The 22,186-nt window shown below is 44.6% G+C and overlaps 1 protein-coding gene across 1 annotated transcript; it reads right to left on the bottom strand.

Moving 5' to 3' along the window:
* Nucleotides 1–531: 531 nt before the first annotated feature.
* On the bottom strand, nt 532–21,968 carry TNRC6A (trinucleotide repeat containing 6A). Its single transcript, XM_008947215.1, has 19 exons — nt 21,923–21,968; nt 15,561–18,149; nt 14,574–14,738; nt 14,216–14,391; nt 13,947–14,027; nt 13,471–13,522; nt 11,993–12,135; nt 11,220–11,357; nt 10,858–10,986; nt 10,674–10,748; nt 10,206–10,416; nt 7,187–7,318; nt 5,768–5,926; nt 5,315–5,455; nt 4,731–4,838; nt 4,292–4,513; nt 3,560–3,630; nt 3,333–3,472; nt 532–3,153 (listed from the first exon to the last, which is right to left on the bottom strand). The coding sequence occupies exons 1-19, from the start codon at nt 21,966–21,968 to the stop codon at nt 2,778–2,780; spliced, it is 5,154 nt and encodes a 1,717-aa protein (XP_008945463.1). The 3' UTR covers nt 532–2,777.
* Between the last annotated feature and the right edge of the window lie 218 nt (nt 21,969–22,186).

Genomic DNA, 22,186 nt, shown 5'->3' with positions numbered 1-22,186 from the left:
GCTGTCCAGGCAGCGCCCGGTGAGCAGGGGCTGCTGGGGAGGGGGCTCATTGCTGCAGGGGCCTTGCCTGCTCCCTCCCCACACGGGTGGCTGGGAGGGGGTGCAGATGCCCCTGGGTGTCCCCTTCTCACCCCCTCCCTGGAGGCTGACAGGGAGGGACCCTGGAGCCGTCAGCAGCTTCCCGGTGGGCGGGCACGCCCCAAACTCTCTCCCCGCAGCACAGAGCCCGGCGGCCGCATTCGTACTGCGAGGGGGTGGAGCTGGTCAACCTGGAGAGGAGCTGGACAGCCTGAAGGCCACGGACCAAAACACAGGCAAGGAGGTTCAGCTTTTAAAACCAACCACGTTTTATTTCCACGTAACAAGCTCAGTGAGGGAGTTTCAAACACTCGGACGATACAAGGAGGGCAGGGGAGACGTCGGTCCCGCGCGAGGCAGAGCCGGGAGCCCGCGCGCCCCGCGGCCGGGGCCGGGCTGCAGGAGCCCGCTGTGGCTTGGGGACAGCGCTTCGTAGTAAGCAGTTACAGAGAAGTGTCTAGGAACACACAATGCTGGCATCCGACAGTTAATGACTTACATCCGGCCACTGGAAAATAAAGTCTAACAGATTTCTGGAGTCACATCCTACTATGTACATACACGGTCTGCCCTACAGCCATTTCAGAACAAGCTAAGCCACTGTGAAGAGTGAAATACAAAGTAAGCCGCTGCTGCATTGTTCATCATGATTAATGTAAATGAGGTATAAATTTAAACACCAGTACGTTTTAAGCATTAAAGTTTATTTTCCAAAATGCTCTCCTTATTTGCAAGTGTCCTCTTGAGCATCTAGCTGGGCACAAATGGTGGGGTCGTTTGGAAACGGGGCGGTTGAAGTTTACCGGGGATGAGGGCAACGGGGTCCCAAAGGTGCTCGAATAGAAAAGGAAAAAGCAAGCTGCAGTTCTCTACGCTTAGATTCTCATCTCCTAGTGGGCACGTCGAGGGAGATTTCCGCTAGAATAAAACGCAGATCTGTTCATAAAAAAATCAGGTTGCTAAAAGGAAATCAAACTATGGGAATACAGAGCTATCATAGCGTTGGTATCTTCATCGTATAGAAAACAGCCTACAAATAAAGTCACAAAAAATAGACAGTTATATGCTGAGCAGCCAAAAACATCATGATTTATTAATATCTGGAGAAACTTCATAATTCAAACACAACCAAACTGTACATTTTACAATCACATTCTATTTGTAAACAGTTAAAAGCCACTGACTTCTTTTGCATCGTCGGACACAAACAGTTAGAATCAAGGCAATGAAATGATGGCGATTTCTGCACTGTTAAAATTTTTACCCTTGCCTAGTCTTGAATTCGTCGACTAAACAAGCATCATATAATACCTTTTGTGGCAAAAAAAAAAAGAAAGATGTAACTCGTTACTTTTGCAAGAAAGTGTTTGCGAGAACTTCTTTTAAACATTTAAAACTTTTATACAAGGAACAATCCTGTAAGCCCAAGAACTTGGTTACAGTATGCATAGTTACTCAGGTCGGCTTTAAGGTACGACAGTTAAACGTTCACACAGTCACAAGAGCAGGAACGGAGCCACTCGATGGGTTACAAAAGAATTGTATAACTACAGGTTATTAGCAAACCACCACCACTCACTAATAAAAAGACAGCCTCAGAAAGCAGTTATGTCAAACTCCACATCGAAGCATTTTTTTTTTTTTTTTTTTTGGCAGAGAAAAGTCTTACAGAGCAATAAGTATTATCATTTTTTAAAGTTGAGTTTTTATTTTTTATTTTTTTTTTTCCTATAAGAAACTACAAGGAGTTTTTACTGGGGAACTGGTTTTCCTGAGAGCCATGCTCTTTGATTTAGGATACAGGAATAGAAAACAAAAGGACATGGCCAAACACTGTTCGTTATTCCCAGAGATAGAAAGCATCTTTTTCATTCTCAATTTTTTTTTTTTTTTTGTCTTTTTAAAAATTTTTAAAATGATGGAAGAGTAAACATTTTTCTCAAAAAACAAAAAAGAAAATATTCTGTAAACAAGAAGGTCCCAACAACGGGCACCCCCAAAACAAAATTGAAAGCCTATTGAAAGTGCAGGACCCCCCTGGCTTGCAGGCTGGGTTGCAAGTCACAGCTGTGGCCACAGTTTTTTAAACTGTAGAGCTAAATTCTTTAGTTTTATACATGAAAAAAACTGGTGCAATACTTTCATTCATAATCTTAAGTCAGTATCATCACTTGATCTTGAAACGCCACGACACCACGAGAAGGTAGGCATACATCAAGGCATAGTAGAGAGCGCACACGGTCTGTTCAGAACATCCTTGAGTAAACATTTACACGTGAACTGCTGCCTCCCCGGTATTGCCCGTTAGACAGAGAGGACATCATTCAGTGCAAAGTTAAAAAAGCTCATACTCCAACATCGTCAGCAAAATGCCAAAAAAAAAAAAACCAGGAAAAAGAAAAAAAAAAAATGGAATTCAAAGAATAAACATGATGAATATACACAAATGAGCTCATTCCAAGCAGTTTTATATGGATAGCACTATCTGGAAGTGTAAATATATACTTTTTCACATTATAATATTGGCCTGCATGATTCAAGTATTCAAACTGATATGTTTTGGGCTAAAACAAAGTGGAAAATGTGCAGAAAGGAACTGTTTCCACAGGTGACCCCCTCGCTGTAGGTGAAAAGTCCAAATTAGTGCTGCTTTGTTACATCTTGAGGTCACAGTTTATTAGTTGAAAAAAAGTAAAAGGTTACATGGACTCTCCACCTCCACCCAGGTGGTCAACAGAAAGGAAAGCGTTGATGGGGGACGGGCTGCTAATTCCCCGGGTGTCATTGCTGCTCGGGGTGCCCCACAGGCTCGTGGAATAGTTGGGGCTCCCCCAAAGTGAAGTGCCATGAAGGTCTCCACTGCTAGTTCCCGACAGCCCAGCACCATTCCAGTGATTTAGATCATTACGGTTTGAGAACGAATGGGAACCGTCAATGGATCCAAGTCGGTTCTGGCTGGATCCCAGAGATTGCCAGCCAGGAGACGGAGTCAGAGACTGGCCTTGTGCAAAGAAGCGACTGATCTCCTCTTCACTGGCAAACTCAGCAAGAATAGTAGTGTTCCCTAAAACACACCTGCGAAGGACAACAAGAGCACAGTTCAAACAGAGATTCTCCTTCCCTTGGCCTCCGTGCCAACAAGGAGCCCGAGCACCTCGGGGTGTGAGCCCAGCGGGTGCTGGGCTGTCAGTGCTGCAAACCCCCCCGACACCGACAGCCTTCAGAACTCACCCTGAAGGAAAGAAACAACTTACATGTGCAGAGATTTTTGTGCCTTCACTACCTCTTCTTTTGAACTGTAACGGACCAAAGCATTACCATGTGGGAGGTTAAGGTGGAATGTTATTAGTGGGCCGTGCTGCATGCACAGGGTACGCAGGGTTGAGCCATCGATCTGGGGAGGAAGCAGAGGCAGGAGGTGAGGACAGCCCGGGTGACCCCAGCCCGAGCCCTCCGCCGGCCCCACGCCCTCCAGCCTTACCTGAGGTGTAAGGTTTTTTAGAACAAGCCAATTTGTTATTCTCCCTGAGCTGCTCTCACCCCAGCTTGAACCTGAATGAGGGAAAATAGGGGAGTCAGTGCCCTGCCACGCTGAGCAGCCGGGCGGCTGGGGCCTGGCACCCGACGGGGACGCCCACAAACACAGAGAACTCCCGTGGGACTCGTCCTTCCCAGGCTCCAAACCACTGGAAGGCTGCTCTGGGATGGCAGAGGATGTCATCTCTGCATCTGCTCTTTTTATTACTTTCTGAAGCACTTTGAGAATGTGAATACAGTCAGAAGCAGCTACACTGTTGTCAGAGAATCGTAACAAAAACACAAAGGTGGATTTGTCTCGACTCCCTCTGGAGGCTCAGGAGAGTTTTGAAGCCTGTCTGAAGTCTCCCTGCACCACCACGAGGCAACTCCTGACAGCATGAGCCACTCTGAACAGTGTGTGACAGGCCACTGTGCTCAGCTCACAGGTGTCAAACGTGGGGAGAGGCGGTTCAGAGTGAGGACACAAACCCCCAGTGCCACTCAGTGCTGCACACCCCCACTCAGCAGGGCAACTGCTCCAGCCCGGCTCAGGATACAGAGACCAGCCCTTGCTTTTGGAAAGACAACTGCTCCAGCTGTTAGCTACCAGTGACAGATTACCTGACTGAACACAGGACAGGCTCCCTAGCTTGGTAACAAACCACAACCCCTCCACACACAGAGACATCCTTACCAGGGGTGTATCTGGCATCAGAATTTCCCCATCCTCCACCCAGACGGAGGGAATTATCCCAAGTGGACAAGGGTGGTTTCTGGCCTGTTAGCCCCGGAGGTGGGCGGGATGGAGCAGTGATGCTTTTAGGTGGCAAAGGGACCTTCCACAGCTCATGAGCCAGAGAGGTGTTAGTGACTGATCCAGGAGACCATGTTGATTTGGAATCACTGTTTCTGGCTACTAAAAGACACAAAAAGACAACCACAATCACTATGCTGCTGGAACCAGCATCCTGCTGCAAATAAAAGCTGCTAAAATGGAGTAAAATCAGAATGGCCACTTCGAAAATCAGTGAGGTTACCACTCAGAGACCTCTGAAACACTTTGTACTAACGTTTGGTATCCCCCTGAAGCAGGGGAAGAAACACCAGCTCAGAGCAATACAAGCAGACATCACCTGAAGTGCTTTGTGCTGTACTGCTGAGGGAAACATTGTAGTTGGAGGCACGAATGGATGACCAGGCACTAGTTGAAGGCAGCGTGGTGTTCAAAGATGAGGATGACCCTACAACAAAGACGGAAGTCAGTCCCAGCACATCACAAATGCAGTAGGATTAAAAGGCCTGACTGGCACTGCAGGCTGAAAAAGTCTGCACAGTCAGACAGGGATCCCCTCCTCCTCCTTCCCTCCCCAATCCAAAGGTGTGGTGGCAAGTGCACTCCACAGCAGGCAGCCCCCGTGCTGGCTGCAGGGAGGCCAGTGACAGCCCTGCAGGGGCTGTGCTGCTGAGCTGTGCTGGCCTGTTGTCACCACACTGCCATGTGCAGGAGCCACAGCAGGACACACACCAGCAACACTCGCTCTGCCCCCGCTCTGGGAAGAGCTGCTGGGTTGCCACAGATCAGCTTTCCAGCTGTGGAAGCCACAATAACAATGATAGACAAGGAGCAGAGCGAGCAGCAAGCACATCTCCAAGCAGAGTCTGTGGGGCTGAAGGAACACCAGCACACAGCAGCCACAGGGGCAGCCCCCAGACGTACCACTGTTCCTGTCCCTGAGGTGGTCAACTTCCCGCACAGTGTTAATTGAAAGATTGTTTATGACACTGCCAGGAGTGACGTAAGGGTCAGTTTCAGGGTCGATGTTTGGATAACCTTTCCATGGCTCACCAGGACGAAACTCTAGGAACAGAGATTGGGAAAAGAAGCTTATTTTAATTTATCTTTCTTCTTAAACAGGAAACAGCTGTCTAAACAATACACCTCTTCAGGACTGAAAACCCAAAACCTGTTAAGCATTCGACTGACTTAACTCAGTCTTCCTTTCACTTTATCCACTTCATTTCTAGTTTCTGAGGCCCCGCCCCACCAGGGAAGGGTCTCAAAGCAAGGAGATACCCTTCTCTTTGTGCAACGAGACTACTGCTCTCAGGTTTGACCTGCTGAAGAGACATCTGCAGGCTCCCCGGGCTGGGCAGGGTGGGTGGGGTGTACCTGGGGGCCAGTTAACACTGCTGGAGCCGTTAGGCGATTTGGCACGGGGCCAGCCGTCCCCAATGGAGCCGGGGGGACTGGCTGGCGAGTTACTGCTGTTCAGGAAGTCGTACGGGACGAACGGAGACTCTTCCAGCCTGAAACCACTTGAAATAGCACCTGATGGGGGAAAAAATCATCACTAGTTTTGTATCAGGTTTTATAGATGTACATACATCTACACAGAACACCAAGGCCACGTAAAGCAGTCATGAAAACCCAGCAGCACACCGTCCTCTTACGGTGCCAAGTGAGACAGGAAGTCATACAGGAATGTATGATCCAAAATGAAATATCTCTGAATAATTCAGGAGAAAGCCACAGGAATAACCACAGAATTATAGAATGCTCTGTAAATTCTACTCATATTGCTGGGGGGGGCAGGAATTGCTGGAGGCAGAACAAGGAATGAAAGCACTGTACACAACCTCTCTGACTCCCTGCAAGTCTTATAAGGAGAAGTTTAAAAGGTGTTAGACAGCAAGGGCAAAGACATTCTACTCTTCTGAGGGAATAAATGGCTTTTACTAGTGATTGAATGCAGTGTGGAGTTCAAATAATCAAACTCCTAATACAAATCAGGAAATGTTTCCTACAAGTACAGTAGCACCAACACTTCTGAGCTCTGCTCATGGGTAAGGACCAGATGAGGCCCAGGAGTGCAGCAGCAGCAGGTCTCCACTAGATGCCTCAGGCAGCGGGTCGTTCCCTACAGCAAAACAGCTGACACACCTAAAAATACCCCAACAATCTGAAGACTGAACAGTAACAGGAGACTGGAGACATTTTATAACTATCTTTAGACACAGAACCTTTGTGCTGTAGGCTCAAATTTTAACTGGATGAGATTTCAAGTAACTGAAACAGTTGAAATGTCATATGAATCCTGATTACTGCAATGGAGTACAAAGCAACCAAGTCCACCTCCTCTAAAACATACACATTCATAACCAAAACCTGTAAATAAAAACCATCAGGCATGACCAGAATATGTGTAGACAGAGTTAGGAAATGTAAAGCTTTTGGATTAAATGTATAGGAAGCACTCCAACCCAGATGAAGGTAAAACCAGTAGCAACAGTCACACTTACAGGGAAGTCTGGTTAAAAAAAGAATCCTGTACAACTTTTCTACTAAATCTCATTATAAGAGAGATCTCATCTACTAAATCTGATCACAAGATCACTTCTGTAAGTAAAGGCACTCAAGAAAGCTTATGGCTGCTGTAGAAGATAACACAATACAAATCTGCACAGCTACAAGCAGCACCAACAGTGGTTCCAGCTGCAGGCCTGAACAGAGCAAACCTGCATCTTCCACATGAGATGTGGGAATCTGATGGGTGATGCCAACAGCCACCTCATGGCACGTCTCACTTACCATGTTTGCTGGAGTTCTGGTCTAACGAGGTGTTCACAGAGATGCTGTCTACTGTAGTCCATTTCCTCAGGCGAGACTGTGGCTCTTTAATACTGCTCATATCCATGTTTACATTCAAGTTTGAGTTCATTCCTAAAAACATACACAGCTTATGAGACACAGACTAAATGCTTTTCTTCTGCTAATTACTGCTGTTGTCCCAATAACCATTTGAGAGCCTATTTCTGGTTGTTTCATGCTTCCAAGTCTGTTTTTGAGAAACATTTTAGCATTTAATACAACAGCCTTACTACAGGCAGCAGCTAAGCTAAGCAATGCAAAGCACTCGAGTTCTCAGCTGATGTCTTCATGCAAAAAAAGTCAGCAGAAGAAGCCATTGAGGAAGTCAGAGGAACTAAAGGATAAACATCTGAAAAACGTGCACTGCCAAGAGCAGCACAGCAGGTCTCATCTGTCTGAAGGAGCAGCACTGTGCTCTGCAGCTACACAGCAAGAGCCCTCTGCTGAGCAGCAGGGTCTGTCTGTCCTCCCCCCATCAGCACAAGTCACGTACCCATCTCTGCAGTTACAGCCTTACCCCCATTCTCATTTGGGCTGTTCACAGGACACCTCATCAGCTTCTGAACCACACCAGCACAGAGCACTTTGCATGGAACTGCCCAAGGACTACAACATTTTAATTCAGGACCAGAGACAGAGGGAACTTCTCAAATCTCCACTAGAAATACCTTCACTCAACACTGGAAACTTGATTCTGTTCCTCAGTCGACATTCCCTGTCATACAGAAGCTGGTTTGCGTGTTTTGTTTGGCTGGGGCTTTTCTTTGTTTGCTTTTCTCAAAGACATGAGCAGATGTTGATGCTAGAAAAGCAGCCCCTTGAAAAGCCTCAGAGGAAGTGTCTTATATTTACTAAAACTCAGAGCCTACTAAAATAATTGTCTACAGCAGAAGCAAGAAAAAAAGGAAAAGTCCAATCAATCCATTTTCTGACTCTTTTCCCTCGGGCATTTTGCTGCTGTCAGAGCAGTAACCAGTGCACAACAGTCACCTTTCTTCTTGGAGAAGACAGATCTCCAGAAGGGTCAGAAGGATCACAAGCTGGCAGACAGGCTCATCTAGCTGGTAAGGTTAATGCCATGCCCTTGGCAGGCACAGCTGTATGACCAGAGCTCTGCATTTCAAACCTGCGGCTGGGGGATGAACACCAGTCTCTGGACACAATCTATGATTTAAACAGTCTTCCCAGAAGTAATTTTTCACATCCAATTGTGGAAGATTTTGTGTTCTTCCACTGTACTCACTATTTGCTAGAAAAAAGTTATTTAGAAACACTTAATTCTATAAATCAGTTGGAATGTGACTGCAGGACTCGTCAGTTAGGAAGGAGGACATCCTCTACCTGCCCCAAATCTCTGCTTTTGTAGAACAAGTATCTAGCAAATCTCAACAAATTCAGGTCCCCAGAGCATAAACAGGACCTCCTGGCTTTTGTTGCTAGGTCTCCTGACACTCATATTAGAACATGGAGAAAATAACATACCTGCAAGGTTTTCCAGAAGATAACTTGGCAAGTTCAGCTCCTCCTCATACGACTACACGACAATACTCTGTGCACTTGGAGGATGCTACCAATACTACTCCTGACTCAATTTTTCACTCAAGAGTGAAGATATTCCTGCAAGCTACTCTTTCTACCCTCAAGCTCTTATCTCTGGACTGAGTGTGGCTGCACTTGCTCAAGTCACTACACAGAACTCCTCCACAGGGATCCCAAAGGATTCGTACCTACGCTGCTGCAGATTCCCAAGGGACCTCACAGCAATCTTACACAGGCTGCAGGCTCCTGAAACGTGGCAATGACTAAGGTGAGAAAGCAGCCACTCAACCAGAGTATACAACAGTTCAACTCAAGAGATGAAACAAAGGAGCCTAACGTAGGCAGGGTGCCACCACTCAGCGTGAACCTAGGCGAGAAAGTTCAATGTTCCTCTCATTAGACCTAACACAGTGCCTCTGAGAGCTAAACAAACTTCACTTTTATGCTTTGCCCTTTGAAAGAAAGCAATAGTTGGACCTTGATACCAATCATCACCAGCAACTATGAAGCAGCAGCCTGGACTTGAGTGGCCACAAGCAGAGTCCCAGTGTGCCACATGCAGAGCAGCAGCACGGCCAGACCTGCTGGCTCCTAACACCCCACCCACAGCACAGGGATTTCAGCAGCAGTCTGTTAAACTTTCTACAAAGAGCAATGAGAATGCAAAGGAAATCAGCCCAACAGAAATGACCAGGTTAGAATAGCACAGAATAAAAGCAAACTGAAGAAGAGGAAAAAAACTGGGATAAGAAAGAAGAGGTAAACAGTATATAGCTGTAGTAGGTAAAAGATAGCATTAAAAAGGGACCTAAAGTAAGGAGAAAATATACAAGCCTGGAATTTCTGAAGTAGAAATTGGACAGAAGCCTGAAAATGTAGGGAGAAAGAAACAGGAGATGTTTGTATTTATAAACATTCAGACATTTTGCCTGAAATGAGACAACCATTCTTTAAAAACGCAGAGCCAAAAGCTTTCTTTCCTGGACAAAAATCACTAAAAGGGAAATCAACAGTTTGTTCTACCTATGCAACTCCAGATTAATTGAAAGTGTTTTTAAAAATCAAAGAAATGAGAACACATTGATGGATTCTTTGCATAGATTCTACTTCTAAAAGTCCTTTAACTGTGAAAGGACTTTGTATCATCCTTGGGACCCAGAGGATAAAAAAAAGAAACAAAAGGAGACAGACAGTCTTTAAGAATGTAAAGCATTGATTCACTTCTGGGAACGAGTGTACTGGTGGAAAAAGTTCTCTGGTGAACGAGGGTAACTGGACAAGTCCCACAGAGAAGCACTACTGCCATCAAAATCACACGTGCTAAGGGGATTACAGTCACTGCTGCCTTCAGGGGAGGAAAGAAAGGCTGTGTGTCATGGAAGCATCAACTGACTGCACGAAATCAGGACGGAGAACCCACCTATAGGGAAGCTGCTGAATGCATTTATTGGCAACGGCCCTTTCTGCAGCTCAGGAGTAGTGTGGGGTATGACATTCTCAAGGAAAGATTTCATGGTGGGCTGATGGAGTGACTGCTGTTGAGAGGGTGGAGTCTGCTGCTTCATTAACAGGTTTGGATCAAGCTGACGGGACTGTTGCATCATCTGTTGCTGCATACTAAGAGATCGACCCTTAAAAAAACAAGAGCAGTTACAATATAACTAGGCAAAAGCTTCTCCACTTTTCAAGATAATGAAGCACATCTTTGGGTTCTGGGCATCTCAGCACAGCAAAACCCCAGCACTGAGCTAAGTCACTCCTTTAAAGCTTGTCAAAATACCATTCGCTCTTGCACACTTGAACACAGTTTGTAAAAAGAAATGCAGCTCAGGATGAAAAACAGCTTGCAGAGACAGTTTGAAAGTTAGTAATAAACATGTTTATTTACCTGCTGCTCCTGCTGCTGACGACCACCAGAAGGCATGCTTCGATTCTGGGCTTTTTGCTGCTGAGCCAACAACCGCTAGGAGACAGTGTTTTGTGGTGGTTTTTTTAAGAACAGTTTGTAGCTGACATAAGTCTCTACTTAGACTTTTAAGCAGAACACAGAGTGACTAGCTTTGTTAGCTTACCTGTAACTGGGAGATCTGAGAAAGCTGGTTTAACTGGGACAGTTGATTCAACATGGCTACCTGTTGTGGGCCAAAAAGTGGGCTCAGGCCACCGTTGTTTGGTGCATACTTCAGTAATGATACTGGAACCTGCAAAATGGACCAGCATGAAGAGTGACTGACAGCAATGTGTAATTAGTTATACTCAATGTAGAGCATTATAATCTCTGGTCAACAGTTGCCTAGTTTCCAAAACCCTCATCAAGCCAAGTAAGTATATTCAAGTATGTACAGAATTATCAGGAACACCAATAAACAAAAAACAATTTTCTGAAGCAGCACTCTGGTAGTTTACAAACAGAATGTTTTATGTACTCCATTACCTGAGGGGATAGTAATGGAGGAGGCACTTGAGCACGTGGATTAGGCTGAGATGAATTAAGAGGTTGTGCTGGAGGCTGCTGCATGCTCCTGGGCTGTGCTGCTATATTACCAACACCAAACATACTGGGATTGCCATTCTGGGGAAAGGACAGACAGTCAGTGATAATCAACCTCCTCTGCTGCTTCTCCCACCCCAAAACATTAGAATTAGAAGTTAAGCACTTAGCAGTCACATGGGTAGCTAGGAGGTTACATCAAAAGGTATCAAATACTGTCAAGTAACATGCCAAGGATACGCACCCAGCCTTACCTGTCTAACAGAATTCAAGTTTTGCATACCCAGCCCTGCTAGGGAGCCGAGGGCTTGGTTAGGTAGTGCATTATTTGAAGGGGGAAGCTTCATGTTTTGATTGGACATAAACTGCATGTTTTGGGACTCGTCTGCTACAATGCCATCCTGCTTGGGCAGACAAACCGATGCGCAACAACCAGCCAGCAAGCAAGCAGAAGGGAGAAACCATTGCCAGGAGCAGAAGGGAAGAGTCACAGGACAGTCCAGCACCAGCAGGAAATAGGCAGAAAACAAAAGAGATCAGGTTAGTCATCTGCACTGCAAAAGTGCTACAGAAAGTGCTTAGTATTATCTATCAGTCAGTTAAAGAACAGAGCGCATCTTACGGATTAATAAGAAAGCTCTAATCTAACACAGGTAACTGCCTATATGCAGAGTCAAGGAAGCAGAGAAGTGTCCAGCAGCAAGACACCCACTCACCTTATCGAAGTAAGGACTGCGATCCATGGAAGACTCTTTGGAAATCTGAGGACGAGAGCCAGGGCCCTTCCCAACCACACGACTGTACTCTCCCACGCCGAGGCCGTGCTTATCCATCTCCAGCCGCTTGTCTTGCAGCAACCCTGGAAAAGGTGAGAGATTGAGCACAACACTGAAGGATTACTCAGTTTTCCAGATGCTCTGAAAACCAGTTCATGCTGCTGAAGAGCTGAACTAATGCTGCTCTCAAGCTAGACACTAACAAAACACCCGCTTAGCTTTAAAAGCAGCAAAGCGTCAACAGATTTTGCTCAGCTTCACAAGAACATTATTCTCAGTTTTCTCTTGGAAACAAAAGTGTGTAATTATTTAAACTCGAGTTTCCAGTTGCAAATGCCATTTTTTTAGAAGCAATAAGCATTATCTTGGCTTTGAAGTAGTATCGTTATCACATCACTTACATCTGTGTAGGATTTCAGAGGCCTCTGAATTTGATTCAGTTAAGAAAAAAAACTATTCAGCTAAAAAACTCCAACACCTCACAAACTTGAAGTATTTGTGTTTATTAAAAGCAAATTTTAAAGTTATCTTTTATAATGAATTCCACCAGGCAAGCCAGATCAAAATATAACCAGTTCCTTTAGTAATAAAGGAGTCCATTTAATACTTCACTGCATGTAGTGCAAGAGAAGTACTTTCCAAACAGATGTTTTGAATTCAAATAAAAAGCCCATGAAATAATTTAAATATGAGGCTTGTCATTAATATTAAAATCCCAAATTCAAAAGAATTTCTTTACAAAACAGACTATGAACCCAAAAGTGAAAATACCCAATTTTAAAGTGGAATAAAAAGTCTGCAACTACAATAAAAACTACAATGGTGCCATTACTTTTAATTAAATATTCTATCATCATAATATATTGTTATCCATGTATTAAAGAATTATGCTATTTTGGCTTTGCTAGAGGAATCATAATAGTAAGTGGATTCAGATAAAAATTAAACTTGAGTGTAAAATGATTTGTGAGCAGTTTTAACATTTCTAAAATAATTGTTCAGTACTAATTTAGTTCTTATGACTGAAAATGTGTTTCCAAGAATACACCACAATGAGTGAGTGTGGTGTTGGGCACATTTCTCATTATATTTAGTGAAGGTATCCATAAGTCAATCGAAATACTTATGTTACAAGAAACTAACCCACCACACCCTGAAAACATTCTTTCATGTCAGTTTAAGATAGATAAGCTCAGCTTGATTTATGGGTGATGTAACTACAGCAACCAGGTGATTCAGGTGTGTATTTACTCACATGCACCATTTTTTTCCCTCTACAAGAATATTCCTTTCCTTTAGGGAAACAATCTCTCTATATATTATATATCATCTTTAAAAAGGAATTTACAGAAGGATATAAAATAAAAAAGAGACTGGAAAGGAACCAACAAAACCCAGCTAGGCTCCCCTGTTCTTACCTCCAGACATGTCCATCTTATTGCTCTGTATGGTTTCTTCTGGTGATTCTCTCTGAAGTAATAAAATTAATTGTAATTATTCAATAATAGTATTTTTAAAATCTAAGACAAAAAGATTCCTATACACTATTTCAATTCAAACCTTCAAGGAAAAAACTGAGATAAATCACATGCTCTTTTAAAGCACTTTCTCCCTTTCGTTGTTACCTAATTATAAACAGCTATCTTCACCAAAATCTGTCTGAGTAAGTAAAACATCAGACTACTGGATGAATACCTGGATAGTGTTTACAAAACCACTTTTCATCAATAAATAGGTGGTTTTGTAATGAGGATGCAAAGAAAAGGGATGGGTGACTGAAGTAAGAAGAGAAATCCCACGAGCGTGTACACTAGGCAATGAAGCGCTTTCATCTTTGTGCCTTACCAGCAGCACTGCAAGAAGGCAGTGAAGGCAGGTGAAGGGAAATACTTACTGAAAAACTGAGATTCGTGAATTGCTTAATGAATGGATTGATCCATGCTTCATCTTGCTTATTTCCACCTTTCATTATTCCCTTAAAAAACAGAAAGGAATTCCTGTGACACCTGGCAGACGCTGCCCACCCCCCTCTCCACCGCCACCACCGCAGCTTGCAGTGGAGACCAAAGCCCTGTGACACCCCTCTCAGGGCAGCAGTCTGGTCTGACTCTGCTTTCAGAAATGACAGAAATGCAGAAAACCTCGACCCAACCTCCTCATTACCTTTGTGGGCATTTTCTTCATATACGGTGGCCAATTTAAAGATGGGTTAGCTTCTTGTGAAGAACTGCTGTTCCACATTCCAATCTCTACATCCTCCTCTTCCTCCCAGCTGGTCTGACGACTGCCTGCCAATGGCATATCGTCTCCACACCAACTATCTTGCATAGATTTAGGCCCTGGTGGTGAAAAACAAATCCAGCACATGAACATTTCAGTAGCAACTAACTGCCTTTAACGCTGAACTTAGCCTGATGTTTACTTCAAGATGAAAAAGGCCCTCAAAGGCATAAACCTTTGACAGAGGTTATCTCCCCATCCTCAAATACCTTTAGTCAGAGATGATGCAGAAAGCACTCACCAGGTTTACTTGAAGCCTGCTGACCAAGAGAAGCGTTTCCCCAGCCAGAGGTGCCTGCTGCATCGCTGATGGGCTCTCCCCAGCTAGTACCAGTATCCATGGGTTTACCCCACGCTGAAGTTCCATTATCTACAGTAGTGGCTGGAGTAGAAGGCTCTCCCCAACCTTTTAAAGCAGTATGAGTTATTGGCATGTTTTTAAACAGGATTCAAAAACCTGTCTAAAAGAGACTTGAGTGTTTTCCCTTTTCTAGATCCATAACATACAATAAAAAGCATATTAGCACACACCTCCATTTGCTGTGAAGGTAACTACTACAGCTGGAAGCTATTCCATTAAAAAAAGTATTACAAAAAATACAAACTTCATCCGTAAAGAATTACATTTTGATGATAGACATTTTGAGATATTAAATTCCTAAAAGCTGCTTCTTTTATCTAAGCTATTCCTCTTTGCACCTGAAAAAGAGACAGAGCTCAAAATACTTTATAAACACCACACGAGCTCATCTGCAAGGACCATTATTCACTGCTCCCAGAACGACAGGGTCAGAGTGTCTGAGCTTGAGTCCATATAAAGCCATCACCCTTCACTCTGTCCCGTAGCAACTCAGTGACTGGGACGGGGTGGCTCTTTGGCAACATCAAGTTTTAACTGTTTTAGACTCGAATGTGGAAAAACACTTTTGTTCCTCAGACACAATTCTAAGTATTTTCTCTGTGTTCCCACACCCTAGAATTCCAGTAGAGCTGCCTATAGTCTCTATTACTCAGCTGTTTAGAACTAGAACAGATCTCTCAATCTCCATAAAAATATCAAACATCTATGAGCACTGCCATTATTTTTTTTTCTATAAATAAAAATGGTGCTTCATTGGTACCTTCCCCCTCCCACGTTGAAACTAAAACATTGTTACATGAAACAAGAACAAAAATAACCGGTTTACAATTAGCAGAAAGCACAAGTTTGTGTAAAACCAAGCCTTACCAGAACCCGAACTGCTCTCCTTGCTAGACATGGCACTTGAAGACAGTAGCTGCTGATGTACCTGTGCTTGCTGGTCTGAACTGCTGCTACTGTTTGGGACATTTTTATTCCACATATTCACATTTTTGTAGTTGTATTTGCTTGGATCACCCCAAGCAGAAGTTCCATCATCAATTTCCATCTTACGGCGTATTGATTCTGGGGACGGCTCTTCCCAGCCAGTGGGCTCTTCCTCCTTTGCTGGTGCTGGCATGGGCCCACCCAGCCAGCCGGACCCTGGGGGTTTGTTCGTGGCAGATGATGTCCCCCAAGAGCCAACATCTTGTTTGTTCCATTCTGGAGAGTTGATTGGTTTTGATGAATCCCCCCAAACCTGCGGCTGACTGGATTTAGGAGGGTCTCCCCAGCCCTGGTTCTGATTAGATTTTGCAGGCTCATCCCATCCCGAAGAATTATTTGGGTTTGTATTATTACCTCCCCAAGTAACAGAATTTGATTTACCTGGCTCATTCCAACCAGATACTGATCTGTCACTGTCGCTGCCTCCTGAACTGGACTTCTTAGCCTCACCCCAATGGTTATTTCTTGAATTTTCACCCCAGCTATCACCGGCAGAAACTGCCCAACCCTGGCTGGCCTTCTGTCCATCTGCCCATCCCTGTTTGATCTTCTGTGCGTCATTCCAAGATGACTTTTCCTCTTTGCCACTTCCCCATGATTGATTGCTCTTGACCATTACTGTAGCAGCAGAATCTTCTTCCCACCCCCCTTGGCTGTTTGACCCTTTGGAGTCTCCCCACCTTGTAGCAGACTTTGGATCTCCCCACCCTGATACAGATGAGGTATCATTATTATTAGGGCTAGGTCTATCCACACACCCCCCTGAGCTGGAAGTCTGTGTCACAGAGCCTCCCCAGGCCTCTGTCCCATTGTCAGTTTTTCTTTCACCCCTCGGTGACGTTTCGGTATCCCAGGCAGTGTTCTGTTTGATTGGAGTCTGTCCCCAACCAGAGTTGGAAAGGACACGTGGATCTAAGTCAGTTCTGTTCACTATGCTTTGGAGCAACGCGTGCTGGTCAACCTTCCTCCTCTCACGATTCTGTCCCTCTGCAGCTACTCTGTCCTCGTGGCATCCAGTGCTCTCCGAACTACCTTCGCTGTCCCCCGTACCTGTTTTGGCCCACGCGCTGTTCTGCTCAGGCAGCTGAGAAGCAGCAGAACTCTGGCTGTTAAGGTCATCCTCCTCAGTAGATTTCCATCCGTTTGTAAACTTCCTGCTGTTTCCATTCACACTTTCATTGGAATGCTGATTACTAGGCAGTTTACCCCATTCCCCGTTGGAAATGGCAGTGCCAGTGTTCTGGGCAGGGCTGCCCCATCCTCTTCGACTCCCGCCAGCACTGGCACCATTTCCACCTCCCCACGGCATGTTCTGGGAGTTGACTGTCCCTGCCTCCCACACCCCTCCTCCTTTATTCCCGTTGATTTGAAAGTTAGTGCTGCCAGGCCCGCTAACGCCTGGCTGCATTAGAGTTGCATTCACAGTGTCACCATTAGCTTGGCTGTTTGGGCCTGAACATTTGTCTCCAGAGTAATTAGAACCATAGGCACCCCATGTAGTACCATAAGATCCACCATTTTTTGCCTCACCGTTGCTAAGATGAGAGATGGAAGTGCCGTTTGTAACTGGAGAGGCCTGAATCTGAGAATGATTCATTGTGCTCATGTGCCAGGCCCCATGCCCTGTATTATTAGGCAGTTCGTTAATCTGCACTGAACCAGCAGAGTTTGGTAAACTAGAGGTCATAAAGTTAGTAGTGTTATTTGGTCCATTCATTTCAGTGTTAAGGTTTTGAGGTTGCCCACTGAATGAAACCTTCCTTGTACCATTTACTTCAGAATCGCAGTTTTCCTGAAGGCTTCCCCAGGAACCATGGGCTGAACCACCCACCTTAGAGTTAATACTCTGACTATTAGATATCTGACCTATGGTACTGCACTGAATACTTGTGCCAGGATTACCACTCCCTATAGACCCTTTCAGGGCATGTCCATTGTTCTCCAATACAGGCCAGGCACCATGGTTGCCATTTGAATTCAAAGTGCTTGGATTTAACCCTCCATTTGATGAAGAGTTTATGGTGCCCCAAGCATTCATTCTATTGTTGCTACTTTCAGATTTGCTGTCAGGAGCATCCACAGAAACTTGACATGTGCTTATTATGGTTCCATGGGACAAACCCCACGGCCCACTAATACTTCCATTGCCCACATTATTGCTGTTGCTACCAACCACAAACTTATTTTGAGAACCATGTCCAATGCCGTTCCGAATGCCATCGCTGTCACCCCCTGTGCTCCCTGAAGCCATTATCACGAGGTTTCTCTCTGACCCAGAGCTGGAGGCAGAGTCAGTGTCCATACATTCTGATGTCAGCTCTGGGTCACTGCCAGTGATTGATGGCCATGCTTCTTTGTCAGAGCCGTCTACAATAACTTTATCCCAGTTTGTGCTGGAGTCACTATTTGAAGAGACTGGTCCCCAGTGAGAGTTTTCATAATGGGATCCTAGACCACTGTGGTTCAGATCTAAAGGGAAGAAGGAAAGTCCGAGAGCATTATTAAAAATTTAGTATTATTACTTCATTAAGCAGCAGAAGAAAAAAAGTATAGAGATACTAACCCCATAATTATTTTGCTCATTTTAACACTACAATCACTGAAGGTGACAGAGGAAGCTTCCTGGTGCAGCTGCTCAGAACCCTGCCACACGCAGCCTAGAACACTTCTCACCAGCACGCAGAGCTGCACTCTCACAGAAAGCACCAAGAAGCACTCCTAAAGTACAGTTCTTTTTTTTTCTTGAGAAATAGTTTTTTTAAGAAAAATGCTATGTGTCATCACATACACAGGATTTTGTAACAGCGTACACATAGTAAAAGCTGAAATACTATATAAAAATCAAAGATATTCTGAAAGGCAGAAATCTAAACAGGATAAATTGACCTCGTAGTGACAATCACTGTGTGACAGCAGCCAGAGAAACACACATCCTCACACCCCCACCAAGGGACACGATGTAGGAACAAGTTATTTATGATATTCACTTTTATACAACAACAACCTGACACAAAACCATAAGATCAATCTAAAGTTCTCCTGCTGCAGAAGTACAGATGAAGCAAAGTAGCTGAGCTGATACTTCTCATCTTCGTTTATACAAGAACTGCTGCTCCTTTTTCCCTGAATAAACTGATCACATCTGGGAATCAAGAAGACATACCTCCTAATTCACTCAGAAACTTCTCATGGTTAAATACCTGCACCAAGGAATACTTGCTACAAAATAAGTGCTCTCAGTTTACATCTCATATGACTAAAGCTTTACTGCAGAGACCTCCCCCAGTTGTTAAATTAAGCCAAAGACAGGTGCACTGAAGACAAAACTAGGAAAGTGTGAAAAATAGTAACAAAGCCAGCAACACAACGCAAGTACAAAACATAAGTTTTTACTTAGTACTTGCCAGCACTGAAAGAGACACTACAGCAGTGTATGGTGCATGGCTGTGCACCCAGCAAACTGCACCTCACTGACTGTGAAACCCTTCAGGTTCTTTAAAACTACCAGTTTTTCTTTGTAATGTCCTCTGTTTTGCCTTCACTTACACTATTCAAAATGCTTGTACTTAAAGATAAGAGAAAAGAAGTTTTACAGCTCCTGCTGGTTCTTAATGCATTTTTACAGCACACAGGACTAGAAAAGGTGCAGCAACTTTGCCTGAATACCTTAATGAAATTCTCCTTGTTCCTGTGAACAGACAGTGACAAATTGCTACAGCTATCAATCCTCCATTCTCTCAAAACCTTTTTTAAAGAATATTTAGGGACTGGCTACTTTAAAAATATAATGCTGATTTATAAGCCTCTTGTGTTTCCAAGGCCTAGGTGTGAAGTGGGAGGAGGCTGCCGGGGACAGGGAGCAGCAGGAGAAGACCCATGGGAGGTAGAAGCAGCACTGCTATAGTCAGCAGTGCCTGGCAGCTCCACAGGTCTGCAGAAGAGAACCACACAACATCCTTGGGAGAACTGTGGGGCATTCCTTTGGCTTAACATAACCCAGAGCCTGCTTATGTTTTCACTAGGAAAAACCACTGTTACTACCTGAGCAACTGTCCAACACCCAGGCTTCATATCTCACACTGGTACTTTAAAAAACAGGCATTTAACCCATATTAAAAGCCCTAAGAGTTGACTGCACTCTCACAAATGAGAAAAGCAACAGCATCAAAGCTGCTCTAACAAAGTAAAATCCTGATTACAGAAGCATCATCCCAGTAAGAGGATGGATTTTAAGAACACCATGGAAGTACACAGATGGCAAACAGCCTGAAGGCAGCGTGGAGAGAGGTACAGGGCATGACTACAAGCCAGAGTGAAATGGGAAACAAACCCCACTATGCACATCACTAGAAAACACAGACAGAAAGCTTGTGTTTATTAAAATTCTATTACACTAATTCAGATGCGATGCTTAGTTTGCAACGAGCCAATACACAAACAGCCCATAATGATTAACCTCCAGTCACCCAGAATTTCATCCTATTAAATGCAAAGCTACCTTGACTAACAGTCTTTTTCCTGGATGTGTGCGAGTTAGTGACTGCCAGTCTGAGCCACTGTTCTGAAATACTGTCTGCATCCCCACAACCCATGAATTCCTGAGGTGAAGCATACAAGTGCTAAATAAGCAAGGTGTTACCTCTGATTTTTTCTGGTATCTGGCAGGCACCACAGAAACACCCTCAAAACTGAAATACTACAGCTAGCAACACACTTCACCTGGTGCACAGCAAAATGAGCCCCTAACAGCCTACTCTTGGCTTTCTCCCCCAAACTATTTAAAAGCTGCAATTGAACTTTTATCTGCTTGAATCCTGGAAAAAAGCAAAAACAAACCCTGAATTTCTTAAAATCTGGCAGTGTGCTAAGGTTTTTTGTCAATAACTTGCAATTTAATGCTTTCTAGCTATGAGTTACCTTGGCAGGAAACGTTTGCAGGAAATTGTATTTTCTGAGGCAGTCTGTTTGTTTTAAAGTACCATCACATGGTCTAGAATCAACAGTGGGACTGAGAAGTGTAAACTAAGGAATACCTGAACCTTGCTCCCCTCGTCTTTCCCAGTTCCAGTGCACACTGGCACCCACAGACTGTCACTACTACACCTTGCCAACTATTGTACCTTCGCTCCTTATGAAAAACTGTATTCAAGTAAAGATTTTTACTAAATAGTAAACAAGCTAAAAAGCAACTTTATTATCAAATGACAAAACCAAAAAAGTAAACCTGGCTTGTTACTATCATGTATCTGTTTGTGGTAGAGGAAGAAGCCTTGAGGTCTGTTTCTGACCCCAGCCAGCAGCTGTAGCTGTTGTCTCCACGGTGTTTCCTGGCAGCAGGCACTGCCCAGGAGAGCTGCCAGGAGGAGGATATGGTGCCTGTGCCTATCGCAGCACAGCGGGCAGCTCGCCCAGAAGGGACTGTCCTGCCCAACTTTCTCTCCCTGCTCTCAGCCCAGCAGCAGCTCTGGCCCTGGTGTGTGCTGGACCGAGCACCTCTGCAGCAGCCAAGTGCACTGCATGGGAAGAGAGGGGAGGGCTGAGGAGGCTGAACATCAGCCCACGCTCAAGGGAAACAGGAGGCATGCAACACGGAACGTTCTCCTCAGGGGGGTGCCCAGAGCAGCCAGATGGGCACACGGTGCAGCCAAAACCAGAGCCTGCACCAAGCCCCCTGAGCAGCACCTGCACTGCTCCAGAGCTTTCGTACAGCCTGTCCCCAAGGCCTCACACAGCACATTCACCCCAGAATACTACTCAGAAATTAACAGCAACCACAACCAGAAAACACCACAGAGCTGTGGGTCTCCACCACGTGCCACACAAGCATCAGCTCTGCACTCACAACAAAAAGAGCCCAGCCAGGAGTTCTCCACAGCTCTGTGAAGTGTTCCCCCAAAGCACAGGCTTGTGCAGATTATCCATTTAATACCACAAAGAGTCAATTTAACATGTAAGCATAAAAGGTAAAAAATAGACACTTTGTATTTTAAAGCTAATGTGCCACACAGTCAAAACATCTACTCTGGTATGAACTCTGACGTTATTTTGGAAAATTAAAAATGTCTGTATGTAGTATGCAATGGCACAGAGAAAGTATGCTTAAGTCAGTCACCCACACAGCACATGCTACTGAAAAACATAAGCCAAACAATTAAAAAAAAAAATTAGACAAAGTTGTGTGAGACATGTAACTACTACAAACACAGGCAGTGCAAAACCGAGGTGAGATTGGAATAGCTAACCTGACTGGTTAGGGGAGTGGCTCACCAAGTCCCGAATGGGAGGCATGCCTACAAAAAAAAACAGAGCAAGAAAATCACAGAAGTGTTACTTAAGTAAACTAGCCCTTGGAGAACAGTCCCCAAACCACTCATTACTTTAAAACCACTCATTAGCACCCCTTTTTCAGGAAAGGCTTCTTCTCTTAAGAGCCATCTCTCAATCCTGCTGCATTGCCTCACCCTCAGTGCTCAACACCTCAGGGCAGAGACTTTGCATTTAATTAT

This window comes from Merops nubicus, unplaced genomic scaffold (genome assembly GCF_000691845.1).
Source record: "Merops nubicus isolate BGI_N331 unplaced genomic scaffold, ASM69184v1 scaffold12759, whole genome shotgun sequence".
Lineage (NCBI taxonomy): Eukaryota > Metazoa > Chordata > Aves > Coraciiformes > Meropidae > Merops > Merops nubicus.
The sequence above is the reverse complement of the archived record's forward strand: the minus strand, read 5'-3'. Positions and strand labels throughout refer to the sequence as shown.

What these genes read in the sequence shown, in the direction of transcription:
- TNRC6A (XM_008947215.1), bottom strand. Translation starts at nt 21,968, where the DNA reads ATGCCTCCCATTCGGGACTTGGTGAGCCACTCCCCTAACCAGTCAG. An exon ending in TGAAGAAAATGCCCACAAAG is followed by an intron (nt 14,028 to 14,215) that starts GTAATGAGGAGG and finishes CTGTTTTTTAAG; the next exon opens with GGAATAATGAAAGGTGGAAA. An exon ending in TCACGAATCTCAGTTTTTCA is followed by an intron (nt 13,523 to 13,946) that starts GTAAGTATTTCC and finishes TTATTACTTCAG; the next exon opens with AGAGAATCACCAGAAGAAAC.